The sequence below is a fragment of the Scyliorhinus torazame genome, chromosome 3, assembly GCF_047496885.1.
Source record: "Scyliorhinus torazame isolate Kashiwa2021f chromosome 3, sScyTor2.1, whole genome shotgun sequence".
Lineage (NCBI taxonomy): Eukaryota > Metazoa > Chordata > Chondrichthyes > Carcharhiniformes > Scyliorhinidae > Scyliorhinus > Scyliorhinus torazame.
In genome coordinates, this window is record NC_092709.1 from 222,582,391 (window position 1) to 222,599,491 (window position 17,101).

General features: G+C 49.3%; 1 protein-coding gene across 1 annotated transcript in view; it reads right to left on the bottom strand.

Moving 5' to 3' along the window:
- Positions 1-17,101, bottom strand: part of LOC140408952 (uncharacterized) — a 241,605-nt gene that overhangs the window by 108,774 nt on the left and 115,730 nt on the right. Inside the window, exons 21-25 of the mRNA XM_072496904.1 lie at positions 15,840-15,999; positions 14,821-14,930; positions 13,304-13,463; positions 4,345-4,451; positions 2,162-2,321 (exon numbers count right to left, since the gene is read on the bottom strand). Of these exons, the coding sequence (XP_072353005.1) occupies positions 2,162-2,321; positions 4,345-4,451; positions 13,304-13,463; positions 14,821-14,930; positions 15,840-15,999 (697 nt within the window). The remainder of the gene's footprint in view (positions 1-2,161; positions 2,322-4,344; positions 4,452-13,303; positions 13,464-14,820; positions 14,931-15,839; positions 16,000-17,101) is intronic.

Below are 17,101 nucleotides of genomic sequence, written 5' to 3' on the forward strand. Positions count from 1 at the left end.
ATTTCCTATCTCCTCTCCCTTCCTCATCAGCCACAACGTTGCTTTCATGATTTTTAAAAGCATAAGTGTACCTCGCCATCGGATTCGACCCATTGTACGCGCAGAATCGCGGAAGCCCCGGAGTCGAGCCCACTAATGATATGCCAACGGCATTTATTGTACGTGCGTTCTGGAATGCATTGACTCTGCTGTTGAGATGACGGAGAATTGCGATTTGGTGTGAAATCGGCCCCCTACCCGGTTTCAGCGTCGGAATCGATTCTCTGCCCAATTGCGTTTCCGATTCCAGCGTCACCCAACAAGGATTTCCACCCGAGATTTGTTTTGTAGAAACTATTCTCCCAGAAACGTGGAGTGTTTCTTGCTGCGAAGGCTGATAGGAAAACTGGAAACATTTTCTGGCCCCGACCTCATTAATTATGCACCCGGGTGTTTCACGCTGTAATCAAGGCGGGGAAGCCTGGATGAGGCACAATCCACACTTGAGTCCAGGTACTATAATAAAAAAGGTGCCCAATATCATTGACCCACTATTGAAGAACGAGGTGGACCTCCAGCAAACAATGATAATAATAATAATAATCTTTTATTGTCACACGTGAAAAGCCCCTAGTCGCCACATTCCGGCACCTGTTCGGGTAAGCTAATATGGGAATTGAACCCACGCTGCTGGCCTTGTTCTGCATTACAAATCAGCTGTCTAGACCGAGATGGATCTCCATGAGCTCTCTGAGGCTGGAAGACGGACCCCCTGAGAAAGAAATTGGATCCCGATGAATATTCTGAGGCTGGACAATGGGTCCAATCCAGGACGCCCAATCCGGAATCCCAGTTGTGGATGCAGCCCTGACCCACTGTTATAGTGCTCCAGGGTCCAGGGTTCAGGCGGAGGCAGCCTCAGGCATTGTTCCGATAAGTCCCGACATCTATACAACACGTTATAGGGGCTGGTTTAGCACAGGGCTAAATTGCTGGCTTTTAAAGCAGACCAAGGCAGGCCAGCAGCACGGTTCAATTCCCGTACCAGCCTCCCCGAACAGGGGCCGGAATGTGGCGACTAGGGGCTTTTCACAGTAACTTCATTTGAAGCCTACTTGTGACAATAAGCAATTTTCATTTCATTTGAGATGTGTTTCACGGTGGCGTGATCTCCCACTGGCATGGTGAAGAATTTGGGGCGTCATTCTCCGACCCCCAGCCGGGTCGGAGAATGGCCGTTGGCCGCCGTGAATCCCGCCCCCGCACCCGCCGAAGTCTCCGCTCCCGGAGATTGGGCGGGGGCGGGAATCCGGCCGTGCCGGTTGGCGGGACCCCCCGCTGGATTCTCCGGCCCGAATGGGCCGAAGTCCCGCCCAGAAATTGCCTGTCCCGCCGGAGTAAATCAAACCTGGTATTTACCGGCGGGACCAGGCGGCGTGGGCGGGCTCCGGGGTCCTGGGGGGGGGCGCGGGGCGATCTGACCCCGGGGGGTGCCCCCACGGTGGCCTGGCCCGCGATCGGGGCCCACTAATCCGCGGGCGGGCCTGTGCCGTGGGGGCACTCTTTCCCTTCCGCCTCCGCCACGGCCTCCACCATGGCGGAGGCGGAAGAGACTCTCTCCACTGTGCATGCGCGGGAAACTGACAGCGGCCGCTGACGCTCCCGCGCATGCGCCGGGAAACTGACAGCGGCCGCTGACGCTCCCGCGTATGTGCCGCATTTCCGCGCCAGCTGGCGGGGAAACAAACGCCACTTCCGCCAGCAGGCGGGGCGGAAATCCCTCCGGCGTCGGCCTAGCCCCTCAATGTTGGGGCTAGGCCGCCAAAGATGCGGAGCATTCCGCACCTTTGGGCCGGCGCGATGCCCGTCTGATTGGCGCTGGCTTTGGCGCCAGTCGGCGGACATCCCGCCTTTGGGGGAGAATTTCGCCCTTGGTATGCAGATTGGGCCTTCATCTGCATCCCATTGAGGAGATGCAAATAAGGTCCTTATCATCCTCTGGCAGGTTTTCTGACCCGCCATGGAAGACACGATCGGATTATCCCGTTATATATTCACACCTGCATGAAACCCATTCCTAGGCCTCCTAATACTTTCCAACCCCCCCTCCTGTCCCCATCGCCATCATTCAACCAATTGGCGGTGATTTGTGAACGCTCCAACCCTTGAATAAGTGACTAACCGCTGTTTCGCATTGCGATATTCTCCTTTTACAAAGGTGAAAAACTGGCAGTCAGGTTCCTCTGTACATTTTGTTTGACAACTGGGCACATCCTCGACAACGGACTGGTGAATGTCATTTCCCGGAAAGTCCAAACCATCATAAATGCTGTCAAAACAGGCTGAAAAATATGGAAAAAGAAGCTGATCATTTTGACAGTGTCACGTGTCCATGATATAATTTCTCTGTTCACATCCAAACTACTAACCCACAGGCTTCATTATAGCAAAGACACCCTGTACCATGATTGTCACAATTTTAAGTTCTTTACACCAGATATCTACTTGGATTGAGAGTCACCAGCCACTCCAATGAGTAGATCCTGCATCCTTTATAATACAAATACACCTGTTCTGTCCATTATGTAGGAAACAAAAGCATGAACCTGGGGATCATAAATCAGAACTTGTGTTCTGTGCCTGAGTACGAGGATATATGAGGGTGCACTTTTACTGGTTTTACTGCACAAATTGTTCCAGGAAATTAGTGCCAATCACAGGAAAAAATGGGCACCAAAGGAATGAAACTGGTTTTGTTCAGGCGAGCAAAACGAATCAGATTTCGGATGGCTCTGACTCCCTCAGCAAACTTTTTACCTAGCATTTGAAGGTTTGAAACCACTTCTAACCCCTGGAGAACCATGGTACTGACCCCCACCTCCATCACCAACAATCACCCCCCTCCCTGACCTTACCCCAAATGCCACTTCCCACAACTAGCCCACACACTCCGACAACTCCCAACCAATCTGCCCACCAACCGAATACCCTCCCAAATCCCAACAACGCCCCCCCCGTTACCCTAACCAGCCAAACTCCCACCGCCCCATCCCCCAACAGCGAATCACACTCAATTTGGACCACAAGTTAAAAAGAAACCTTGCAGTTTAACCAGAATCCACATTCATTCCCCATACATTCATTCTTAATACTGATACATGCTTTCCGTATTCCTCCTGTTAGCTATTTCCTTTATTTAATGTTGGTTTATTGCTTTCCCACATGAAACTCAAGTGGAATTTACAGAGACTCTGCTGTTGCTGATTATTTTCTGGTCCCTCCTGTCTGAATATCTTGTTCCTGTGTCCTGGCTGGAATGGTGGTGACCAGCAAAGCTGAAGCCTGAGGCATCCTGCAGGTTCGCAGCAAAGCTTTGATTTATCAAACGTACTTTACGAGATCAATTAACTCGTCACGTGGGAAGTAAAGTGGTAAATTGAATGAATCCAGAGAAGTGCGAGGTGATCTATTTGTGGACAGCAGACATGAGAAGGAAATGATAAATAAATGGTTGGATACTGGGAAAGGCAGAGGTACAGGGGACAGTGCGGCACATGTTAACAGATTTCTCAAGGCAGCACGACAGACAGAAAGAGACCAAATCACTTTGTTCTGGGCTTCAAATGTTCCACACATATATCTTTCAAAGTCAATTTCTCCAAAACAGGTGAAGCATTCATGAATTAAGCAAAACGATTTGGAAATTCAGGGCATACTGAATATAGAGTTCTTAAGCTCCAGGTTTGTTGGTGAAATACAAGTTACTCTTCTAATTCGTAATTTTGTTAACTCCACTGTTGATGAAAATCACTGATCTACATCCTCGATTCCAGCATGTCCCATGTCGCTAAACTGCAACGGTTAATTTATGCTATTGGCTGACGTGGATGAGGTGACTCCATCTCAAAACACTATTTTCCTTCATCATCCAGCAACTTATCTTCCCTTCTTCATTTGCTGAAACACATTTTGTTTCAGTCTCACAGGCAGTAACATGTATGCTGGACACGACGAATATGCAGTTGCTGAGGTTGATAAACTTTCTGCATCAATTTGAAACGTCATTTCTGTTTCACTCTCCGTAGATGCTGCCTAACCTGCTGAGTATTTCCATCATGTAACTTATTTCAGTTTTCCAGGGGTCATATACCCAGACTTTTGTAATCAGCTGCTTATCTGTCCTTAAGGTCCCAGTCTCAGCATTCCAGTGGAGAGTACCCCCTCAAGAATTAATCTTACTTATAGATTAAAGACAATATAAGTTACTGAATGGTACCGTAGAACAATTACATTTTCATGGAAATAATATGGGCATCAAACTCAAACTAAACTCAACTGGGTGCACATGTCATTTTTCTTACTTACAACTTTGTGTCCTGCACTGTTTCAGGGAATATCCTGAGACAACGTTGTGCAAGTTGTTTTTAACAGGCGGCTTTCCTGACGCGGTCATTTTCAAATAACAATAAAATCTGAAAGAGAATGAGGGATAGAAGATAGTTAATGTGGTGATTTCGAATGTAAAGTTAATGCTAGTTAAACCTGTACTGCTGCTTTGGGACAACAGTGAGATTGGTTTGTGAGAGAATGTGGGTTATTCTTCATCCATATCCATATCCACTCAATGTATTCTATGCTCGGTTCGAGCAGGTAACCAACAATCCGCTGTTGAGTGCCCCAGCAGCCAATAACTCACCCATACCCCACCATCACAGCTTCCAAAGTCAGATCGGCCTTCCTGAAAGTGAACCCTTGGAAGGCGACGGGCCCGGACGGGATCCCTGGTCGTGCACTCAGAGCCTGCGCAGACCAGCTGGCAGAGGTGTTCGCGGACATCTTTAACCTGTCCCTGCTCCACTCCGAGGTCCCCACCTGCTTCAAGAAGACCACCATCATACCCGGTGCCAAAGAAGAACCAGGTAACGTGCCTCAATGACTACCGACCAGTGGCCCTGACTTCAATCGTAATGAAGTGCTTCGAGAGGTTGATCATGAAGCGCATCATCTCCATACTCCCAGAACGCCTTGATCCACTGCAGTTCGTATACCGTCGCAACCGGTCCACAGAAGACGCCATTGCCCTGGCCCTACACTCATCCTGAGAGCATCTCAACAACAAGGACTCCTACATCAGACTCCTATTTATTGACTACAGCTCCATCTTCAACACCATAATCCCAACCAAACTCATATCAAAGCTCGATAACCTAGGACTTGGCTCCCCACACTGCAACTGGATCCTCGATTTTCTGACCAACAGACCACAATCAGTAAGAATGAACAACAACACCTCCTCCACAATAGTCCTCAATACCAAGGCTGCGTACCTAGCCCCCTACTCTACTCCCTGTACACACACGATTACGTGGCAAAATTTGGTTCTAACTCCATCTACACGTTTGCTGACGATACGACCATAGTGGGCCGGATCTCGAATACCGATGAGTCCGAATACAGGCGATAAAGAACCTAGTGGAGTGGTGTAGCGACAACAATCTCTCCCTCAATGCCAGCAAAACTAAAGAGCTGGTCATTGACTACAGGAAGCAAAGTACAGTACACACCCCTGTCAGCATCAACAGGGCCGAGATGGAGATGGTTAGCAGTTTCAAATTCCTAGGGATGCACATCTCCAAAAATCTGTCCTGGTCCACCCACGTCAGCGCTACCACCAAGAAAGCACAACAGCGCCTATACTTCCTCCGGAAACTAAGGAAAGTCGGCATGTCCACATTAACCTTTACCAACTTTTACAGATGCACCAAAGAAAGCATCCTATCGGGCTGCATCACAGCCTGGTATGGCAACTGCTTGGCCCAGGACCGCAAGAAACTTCAGAGAGCCGTTAACACCACCCAGTCCATCACACAAACCTGCCTCCCATCCATTGACTCCATCTACACCTCCCGCTGCCTGGGGAAAGCGGGCAGCATAATCAAAGACCCCTCCCACCCGGCTTACTCACTCTTCCAACTTCTTCCATCGGGCAGGAGATACAGACGTCTGAGAACACGCACGAACAAACTCAAAAACAGCTTCTTCCCCACTGTCACCAGACTCCTAAATGACCCTCGTATGGACTGACCTCATTAACACTACACCCTGTATGCTTCATCCGATGCCGGTGCTTATGTAGTTACATTGTATACCTTGTGTTGCCCTATTATGTATTTTCTTTTATTCCCTTTTCTTCCCGTGTACTTAATGATCTGTTGGGCTGCTCGCAGAAAAATACTTTTCACTGTACCTCGGTACACATGACAAAAAACAAATCCAATCCAAATGTAATCTATTGATTTGGAAAACACATGGTGAAATCAAAGGGTAGAAGTTGTAATTTGTTCATCAGTTGTCTCCGGAATGTCCAATCACTGTCAAAATACGTTTCTGCTGGGTGGACTAATAACTTTACAATGATGAGGTGGATCGGGTAGCTGATTTAGCACATTGGGTTAAACAGTTGGCTTGTAATGCAGAACAAGGCCAGCAGCTCAGGTTCAATTCCTGTACCAGCCTCCCCGAACAGGTGCCGGAATGTGGCGACTAGGGGCTTTTCACAGTAACTTCATTGAAGCCTACTTGTGACAATAAGCGATTATTATTATTATTATTATTATTATTATTATTAATTTTCAATCAAAAGACTGCATTGGGCCCGGTGCAGATCCAGATGTGCCGGGTGAATAGCAGGAAAGGCCAATATCAAGATTGTGCCGGGTGTAAATCATTTGAGATTCAAATGGCCCTCTCCCGATGACGAGTTCTGGATCTCGCCCAAAAATGGAGAGAAGGTAAATAGTAAGGAGCAAGAGCTTAGATTACAGGATGATATAGACGAGCTGGTTAGATGGGCAGAGAAGTGGCAAATGGAATTTACCGTGAAAAGTGTGAGGAAGTGCGTTTTGGGAGGACTGACAAGGCGTGGGAATACACAATGAATGGTCAGACCCGAGGAAGTTCAGGGCATCAAAGAGACCTTAGTGTGGTGGATCACAGGACTGTGAAGACAGCAGGACAGGTAGATAAGGTGATTAAGAAGGTCTTTGAGATCTTTGCCTTTATTAACTGAGGCAGTGAATATAAGTGCAGCAAGGTTATGCTGCAGCTGTATAAAATGCTGGTTAGGCGCCAGTTGGAGCACTGGTCTGGGGCGTTCGCCCGGTGACCGGAGATTTCCCCCCCAAAGTGAATGGATTTTTCCGTTGTCGGCGTCTCTCCTGTGGCGTTCTTGCGGTGGGCAGGGCGGGAGAATCCAGCCCCTGGTCACCACAATCTAGAAAGGAAGTGATTGCACGGGAGAGAGTACAGAGGAGATTCACTTGGATGTTGCCTGGGTTGAATCATTTCAGCTATCAAGAGAGACTGGGTATGCAGGGGTTGTTTTCACTGGAGCAGGGAAGGCTGAGGGGGGGCCTGATTGAGGTGCATAAAATTATGTGGGACATAGATAGGGTGGATAGGAAGGTACTTTTCCCCTTAGTGGAGGAGTCAATAACCAGGTTTGGAGGAGATGTGAGGAAAAACATTTTAACCCAGAGGGCAGTTGGAATCTGGAACTCACTGCCTGAAAATGGATGATGTGGGAACCCTCACAACTTTTATGAAGTATTTACATGAGCACTTGAAATGCTGGAAAATGGAATCAGAATAATTAGTGCTTGAGGGTTGGTGTGGACATGATGGGCTGAAGGGCCTCTTTCTGTGCTGTAAAACTCCATGACTCAAGGGTCATTATTAAGCTTAGTTTGCATTCATTTCAATCTCATAAGTGAGATTAAAGTCGAATGCAGCAGCCACTCGGGAGTTACCCGACTCTCCAGTGGGAAGTCACGCAGGCGATGTTTAGTGCTCCTTTACAAGTACCCCCTTCAAGCCATCTTTAAATATTGTGGAGACCCATAACAGGGGCAACCCCAGATGCAGCCTGTCTGTCCTACCAAACTCTCCCACGACAGAGCCCTGTGTGACTTATATCCTGAAAGTCAATTTCACCCCCTTTGACTGTGAACAGCCTCCAGCTTCACAGCTGAAGGCTATCTCAAAGGAGGGATTAACCTTGTTACTTGTGATAACACTTCATGCACCTGAACTCTCAAGTGCCTCCTCAAAGAAACAGGTGCCCTGTCTGAGAGGAGGATTAATGGACAGAATGTCCTGCAATCTTTGATGCCTGAACAGTGTGCCTGTATGCTCGGAGCATCAGGATACTGGAGGCAGCTGCCAATAATCAAACACTAAAGAGCGAGGCTTCACCACTGAGGATCCTCTGGCGCCAAAGGATGAGCGGAGTGTAGCTGAGCACGGCCTCCTTAATGTTACCGGCAGAGGTCTGGAGTTGAAGGGATTCTAATCTGGCCGGGAGTGTGTGTGCAGAATGAGCTTTTCCAGCACAACTGGCTCACTGGTTGGCACCCTGAGAGAAGGCGGGACTGTCATTGTAAGGGTCAGGGAGGCCTCGGCGATTTGAGGGTCCCGGGATGGAAGCCCAAACCGATTATTGGTCTCTACTTCTCCAATTCCTTCCAGATATAAAGATGTTTGCTGGTGTAGATCCTGCCGAGGTTGCTCTTGCTTGTGCTTGTACAGCCGAGGCAGGCACCGAAGATGGCAGCAACGCCAATGCAAGGGTAGGGGGCCACCGCAACCCTGAAGACCCGGCCGCCCATCAGGCTGAGGAGGGGGCCAAAAGTGGAGGCCAGCGACGTGCCAAGGTGTACAGGGGTTGTTGGCCCTTCCTTGAGCTGACAGACAGCATATACGGCGGAAGACTCTGTCTTAGCAGAGAGACAGTGCAGCACCTATGTCATGTCCTCACGGACATATGACCCTGTAGAGGAGGACATCCACTCCCAATTGCCATAAAGTCACTGCAGCACTTTCCTTTTATGCCACCGGGTCATGCAGGGCTCTAGTAGGGAACTGTGTGACATCTCACAGCCATCAGCTCACAGGTGCATCCAGGCGTCCAACTGTATTATCTTCAACCTGGATCAGGTCCACCAAGATGCCCAGGCTGCAGGATTCACCACCATTGCTGAAAAGCCCCAGATCCAAGGGTGATTGATGGGACACATGTCACCTTGCGATCACCAGGGTTTCAGAGAGAGCCCTATACCGAAAGGGATTCCACTCCCTGAATGTTCAGATCGTGTCCGACCACCGCCTCAGGATCATGTACATGTGTGTTGGCTATCCTGGGAGCTTGCAGGACAGCTACAACCTGGGGCTCTCGGATATCCCGAGTGTCTTCGAGGACTATCCAAGGATGGCAGATTGGCTCGTGGCGGACAAGGGATTTCCGGCAAAGTCCTGGCTGATGACCCTCTGTGGAGGCATGAGACCGAGGCAGACACCCGATACAGCGAGGCACACATTGGGCAGCTGAAAATACGGTTCCAATGCCTGGTCCACTCTTGCGGTTCCCTGCAATACACCTCCCAGAAGGTCTCCCACTTTGTGGTGGTGTGCTGTGCCCTCCTCAATCTGGTACAGCAGCAGGGCGACACGCTGGAGAAGGAGGAGGTGAAGGAATATGTGGCCTCATCCGAAGAGGAGGAGGCAGATGAGGAGGGGCTGGAGAACGAGCCCGTGAACAGATGGAGGACAGGCGGTGGTGAGGGTCCAGCCATTCCAGGAGCACCAGAAAGACCTTCATACTCTCCAGTTTCTCCTGGGATGAGGCTGTGTTTTCCCTTCCCCCCACTTCAAACCCCTCATTCCCAACCCCCCCATTCACTCCACACCTCCCCTATCACCCTGTTCCCCCCTCCAAGGGTCTAGGTAATCTGTGTTGGCACTCCAGGGTGATGAGCCTGTGTTGCCACTGGCAGGTCACTATACAAGGCAGGAGAAAGATGACAACTCGCTGTGAGGAAAGCTTTGGTACTCCTTCAGATCTGATTAAATCTGACTTCTGTCTTTCTCCTGACAGCACGCGCACACACATCCGCATGATGGAATCTGCATCGGGGGTTTTTCATCTCGGACCATTGTGGGGGGGTGAGGAAATGGGGGGGGGGGAAGAGGGAGTGGGGAGAACAGGGAGTGGATGTGTGGGTAGGCCCGCTGTGAAACTAAAAGTGACAGAGACTTTGCATGTATCTGGCGTGACATGTCTTAATGGTGAACATTTCCCCTCAGAAATGGATAGGGACCAGTGCACACTTAGTGCTCCTCACTTTTCTTGATCCTCTGTGGTCTCGTGCTATGTCTAGGTGTGTCTCCAGGATGCACATCAGAGGTGGAGACAGCCTGCTGCTTTCCATGCCCTGTGGCCTTTGATGCCCTTGCCAGACGTCCTCTGGAGAGCCTGTAGCTGGAGAGCCGCGCCCGAATTACAGGTGTCACAGGCGTCGCTGCCCTTGAGAGGCGCCGGTGTCAGGAGGGGAGGCAGGGATTCAGAAGAACTGGAGACTGCCTTCGTCTCCTTGGTGGAAGGCTTAGGGTTGGGGTCCAGTGCTTCCTACTCCCTGAGGGTACCCATAGGCCCTGGGTGACTCCATTGGTTGGGGGGGCAGATGGAGTGAGCTCCAGCATCCTGGACGTCATCTGGCACTGCCAGTCCTGGAGGCCCCCCATTATCTGCATCATGGTGTCAACTCCCTCAGCGATGCTCCTCAATGACTGGGCCACACTCTGGAGTGCCTCAGCAATGTCCACCTGCACATGGGACATGTCCCTCATCGACTGGGACATGATGTCTAGGCCCTCAGCTTTGCCATCACAGACTGAGCCATGCCTTGGGCACCACCACTCAAGGCACAGATAACAATCTCCAAATTTTCCACTGCGGTTGCCAACCTAGCAGCGTTGGCCTGGGTACCACTTCCAGCACCATCCACTGTGCCTGAAGGCTTTGGGACTCCTCCAATTGGCCTTGCAGTCACTGACACCCCCTCCTAAACACCACAGCTGTGTCCTGTCATCTGCATCAACTCAAGGAGAACCTTGCCCAGACGTTCGACATCTGGCTGGGATCAACTGTATCCTGGCTTGCAGTAAGATCTCGGACTGCTAACTCCCTTGGATGTTCCTGCCTCCTCCTGATGTGCATAAGCAGCTGTGTGGTGCTCACCACACAGTGCACCTGAGGTATGTTCATTAATATTTCTCACTGAGGTGTGTGTCTCTGTGCGGGTGGAAGGTACGGGTGACAGTTGGGATGCCTCACCGGTGTTCTACTCTGAGTTCTCCTCCGAGATGGTGCCTTGCGTGGCGGGGAGACACATCAGATGGAGCCTCATCAGCTGGTGATCCTGCAAGACAACGGGCATGTCTGGTCACTGAGAGGGAAGGATCATTTTGTGGGATATCAACAACTCAGATGAAACAGACCATCTGGATGAAGGGACAGTGGATCCTCATCTCTCTTGCATCGGCCGACCTCGCTGTCGGTGACTGCTCTCTCCTCGGACAACCCCGCAATCGCCAGGGCCCGTTCCTCAGAGGGGGTGAGGACTAGGATCTCTGGCATCCCGTCTCCCATCTTTGCCCTTTCCCTCTTGTTATGGGCTATTTTCTCCTGCGGGGACAAAGCGAGGGCATTGTGAACCGCATACTTGATGGATTGGGAGGGGGGGGGGGGTCTATGGAAGGTAGCATGTGGGGGCAGCGCATCGAGTCACGAAAGGGTTGTGTTGGTGGGTGTCTGGGGTTTTGAGGAACAAACTTGAAGATCAGATGTTGGGAGGGTGCAAGGTATCAGCCAATGGATTGGGGAAGGGGTGATGGTTGGAAATTGGCAGTCAGTACTGCTGACAGGAGAGAGGTGGCAACTTATTCTTGCAGCTCATTGGAGGTCAGTCGAAATCTTCCAACATGGGACAGTGGTCTCCTGGTCATGCAGCCCGCACTCACTGCAGCTGCCAGTTCCTCTCAGGAGGCATTGCTGACCCTGCTATTGGCTCTCCAAACAGCTCAAGGGAAGAGGTTGCTCTCTCATTAACTGTGTCGAGAAGCCTGGCCAGGTCGACAACCCCCAAGCCAGGAGCAGGACTCAGCACTGTCATCTCATTTCTTGACTGGATGAGAGTGCAGAAGGAGCAGCTTTACAAGCAGTTCCCCCTCGTCGGCGGTGAACAGCTGAAGCGTGAGTCAGGCAAATCAGATGATGAGAGAGCCAAGCATGGCGAGATTCACGTGGGGGCAAATGTTTGGAACTAAGTGCAGGTGAATACAGGCTGCGATCTCGCCATTGCGGCCAACACGAAACACCCGCCAAACGTACCCCAAATTACACATTGAAATGTTCTGGCTGAATCGTGCCCAAGGTGTCATCGAGAAACTTGTTGATGCACTGACCTGGGTTATCATGATTTCACCAAATTTATAAGGCGGAATTCCCCGATCCTGAAGCTCCGGAGGATCTGTGAGTGTTTCACAATGGGAAAATCAGCGCGAACCTCTCACCGATTCCGGTACCCATGAGGGGCTCGCAATGGCACTGCGTGAAACACCTGTGGATCGTGCGGGAAACTGTCAAAGAATCGACAGGTCACGGGCTATGCATGCGCAGGGCTGACAAGCTGAACTGGTCGCGCCGGGAAACATAGCGCCGGCCTTGCTGAATTGCGTACCCGCCCACCCCAATCCCAAAGCCCACCCTCTGGCCACCCCACACCACTCCCCCCAGCCCTAGCAGAAACAGCCGGCCAGCGGCACGGATTCTGACCGAGTGTAGCGGCTCTGGACACTGTCAGCAGCCGACACGCCAGGTTCCCGACCGCTGGACCACACATGGCACGCGCCATCGGAACTCAGCCAATTGGGGGCAGAGTATCATGGGTAGGTCGACTGATGACGCGCCATCGACGTCGCGACTGCGCGTAGCACGCGGCCCGAGGACATCGATTTGGAGGCGGCAGAGCATCGCGAACAGCCGTCACACTGATGCTTGCCCTGATTCTGGCATCAAAAGCAATTCTCTGCCCCCGATGGCTGATCCCAATTTCGGTGTAGGGCTACGGAGAAGTCCGCCAATAATTTTTACCATTGGGATTTGTCGAATGACATGATATTTACGTTGACATTCTAACTGATTGCTTTCATTTAAATAGGAAGCCTCACCAATATTTCTAGTTCTAACTTAATTTTAAATAAATGTGGTTTATTGACAAAAATGGAACAAACAAGAGTTCACTTGTAACAGCGCAAGGACCGGAGCAGCAAGAATATTGAGGTAGTAGAAGAATACTGGAACAGCGTGAGGAGTTGTTCCAATTTCAATCAGTATTATCCTCTGTGGATAAGTCTGACCAAATGCTAAACCTGAGACAACCATAACATATTCCATTGAAACATCTGAATGAATTCAGTACAGATTTACCTTCGGTTGTCAGTCGTCCAATCTCTTGTTAAAAAGGTGAAAAACTGACATTGGCTCTTTTCGGTGCAGATTTTTTGACAGTAGTTGGCGTCTGGAGCAAGGACCGATTCAATATCATTTCCAGGAAAGTCTACTTCTGACACTGTATCACGTATACACCCTGGAATAAAATTCTCATATCAATAATCAGTTGTCAGAAAGATTTATTAAAAGGTGCCCATGTCCCAGAACACCACAGATTTCCTCACATCAATTATTAATCCAGTTCACTTTTGAAAGTTATGGTTGATTCTCCTGCCATCACCCTTTTGTGCTGTGAAATCCATCTCACAACAACTGTGTGATTTTCTTTTTCTCAGGACATCTCTGGTTCTCATTGCCAAATGCCTTGTATGTCTGTTCTCAGATTACTCACAAAAAGCAGAAGAAGAAACCCAAATGATTTTGTTTAGCTTTAAAATGGCCAATTTGTACCTCAATACCACTTACCGCCTGCTTCCCCGATCCATGATTCCTTCAGAGACCACGGCCGGGATTCTCCGACCCCATGCCAGGTCAGAAAATCCCCCGGGGAGGCGCGAATCCCACCCCGCCGCCCCGACGATGGCTGCCCGATTCTCCGCCGCCATTTTTCAGGGGCCGGCGGATTCCCGCCACACCAGTCGGGGGCCGTTGACAGCGTGCCCCCCCCCCCCCCCCCGGGCGATTCTCCGGGCCCCGATGAGCCGAGTGGCCGTAACGTTTTGCCCAATCCCGCCGGTGTGAATTACTCACCTCACACACAGCGGGACCTGGCAGGTAAGTGTGCGGGGGTGGTCCTGGGGGGCACATGGGGGGATCCGGCCCTTCGGTGCCAACTGGAGTGCTTGGCGCCGGTTTTCCCACCGGCATGGGGACATAGCCCCGTTTTCGGAGAATCCCGCCCTATAACTCTATCAATCCTAACTTCAAATGTGCTCAGTGATGACACATCCACAGCACCATGAGCTAGGGAATTCCAAGATTTGCTCCTCCAATTGAAGAAATCCATCTCATGTCAGTCCTAAATCATCGACCTCTGAAACTGAGATTGTCACCCCATCTTCTCAATTCTCAAACAGCTGAATCATCCTCTCAGTGTTGACACTGTCAGGTCCCTTCACAATCTCTCTGTATATCTACAATCAGCGTCATTCAGTACCTCAGACTAACTGAGTTTAGGTTGCGGGCTCATCGTGTCAGGTTGTTCCTGTCTTGTGATGTTGGTACAACAAATTAGTTCTTTATGAACAGATTTTCAGATTTACACCGAGTGCACAGAGAACATTTCCTCTCTTGTTGAGAATTATCAACATCAATCACAAGGCATCAATTCATCAATTAGCTCTCCTATCAGATCACACAGTATCTCCTTTATGTGAGAATTTGTGTCCAGCAACAATGAAGATAAAGTATTGTGACAGAAATGTGTATTGATATTCAGCTTCTACATCACTGTTTTGTGAATCAAAATTAAACAATGCTCATTTTGGAATTACCTGAGTGATTGTCTCCACATTCCCTTAAAGAAAATCCAGACACAACATTCTGAAGAATATTTATTCTTGGTGGAGTTCCTCTTTCAGTCTTTTTGCGGTAGCAAATGTAGCTAAAAAGAATCACAGAAACATGCGGATTTGCAATATTTACAAAGTCATTCACCATACGTTGATTCTGCTGGTGTTCTATTGATATTGGGTGAATTTAATTCCCTGATCTGGTTGTGTCACTGATGAGTTGTTTTTATTCTGTGAAGACATCCCTATAAATAGATAAAAATTGACAAAAAAAATTGTTGTAGATGAAGGATTTGAGAGAGCACTCAGCTGTTTGAAAGATGAGGGACACAATTCCCCATCTCGCCAACCCAGTTTTCCGGCACGACGCGCCCCCGCCGGCAGCAGGATCCTCCATCCTGGCAGCCGGCCAATGGGATTTTCCCATTGTGGCCAGCCCATGCAATCGGAAAACCTGCAGGCATGGGTACTCTGTCGAAGAAGCGGAGGGTGCCGCTGGCGCAGAATCCCGCAGCAGATTTGTTGTAGAAACTATTCTCCCGGGTACGTGGAGTGTTTCCCGTTGGCTCCTAATCTGGAACGTCCTGCAGTGGATGCAGCCTTGGCCCACTGCTGTGCTGCTCCAGGGTCAGGGTTGGTGACGGAGGCAGCAGCAGGCTTTGTTCAGGTGAGTCCCAACATTTGTCCACCACATTGTTTGAGACGTGTTTCACGCCAGAGTCTTTTCCTACTAGTATCGTGAAGAGTCTGCTAGCAGGATCGGGCCTTTACCTGCATCCATTGAGGAGATGCAAATGAGGTTCATGCCAGCCTCGGTCAGGTTTTCTGACACACCATGGCTGGCATCATTGGAAGATCCTGCTGTGCATTCACACCAGCATGAAAACATTTCTGGGCCTCGCACCATTTTCCATCCCTCCCCCCCCCTCCCCACCCCTTGCCCACCATTTACCCCGCTGGCGGCGGTTGTGAACGCTCCATCCCTTGAATAAGTGACTAACCGCTGTTTCGCATTGCGGTATTCTCCTTTTACAAAGGTGAAAAACTGGCAGTCAGGTTCCTCTGTACATTTTCTTTGACAACTGGGCACATCCTCAACAACGGACTGGTGAATGTCATTTCCCGGAAAGTCCAAACCATCATAAATGCTGTCAAAACAGGCTGAAAAATATGGGGGGAAAAGCTGATGAATGAGTGAAAAGCAACAGCAAATATAAAGAAATGTGATGATTTTGGCAGTGTCACGTTCACATTCTGTTCACATTCAAACTACTAACCCACAGGCTTCATTATAGCAAAGATTATAGCAAAAATTGTACCATGGTTGTCACAATTTTACGTTCTTTACATCGGATATCTACTTGGATTGAGAGTCACCAGCCACCCCAATGCGTAGATCCTGCATCCTTTATAATACAAATACACCTTTTCTGTCCATTATGTAGGAAATAAAAGCATGAACCTGGGATTATAACACAGACCTTGTGATCCGTGCCCGACTATAAGGATGTATCAGGGTGAATTTTTCTGGTTTTACTGCACATAAAGTGCCAAGAAATTAGTGCCAATCACAGGAAAAAATGGGCACTAAATGAGTGAAATTGGTCTTGCTCAGACCCGTAAAATGGACCAGTAGCGAGCCAGCATCCAATGTCACACCAATGCTAGATTTTGGCTCTCATTTTCTGTTCCCTGGGGCTGGTGGGCTCACACCCGTGAGGAATCCATGAAGATGAGCTCGGCAACCTCCAGTATTTACCATGCAAGGACAGCACGGGAGCTGTCCGGGTCATTTAAACTTCCATTGGACAAATACCCTGCACCTGGAGCCATCCATGGTCATATATAAATCTGATATTCGGATGGCTCTGACTCACTCAGCAGAATCCTTATTAAGGAAATGTTTGAAGGGTTGAAATGAACTTTTTCCATTAGTTCGGGACTTGTCTGAGTACTGAAGTAGCAGGTCTGGAAGCAGTCATGTCTTCGAAGGTCTGATTTGCGTGCTAGTTTTCTTTTTCCTTAGAGTCTGACTATTTTCTATCTAAATAACTTCAGTAATATCCTGGTACCATGTTATATTCCTTGTCTTATTCTCCAAGATAGCCAGATATGTAGTGGTGACAAAGAATATAAAACTAAGAAGTTTAAATCAAAACTAATTTATTTCACACTACTTAACATGATTAGGTTTGCACACTTTACTGAGTAACAGATATGAAAATAAGAGTACTGAATCTGTGATACAGTAATCAATAATCTC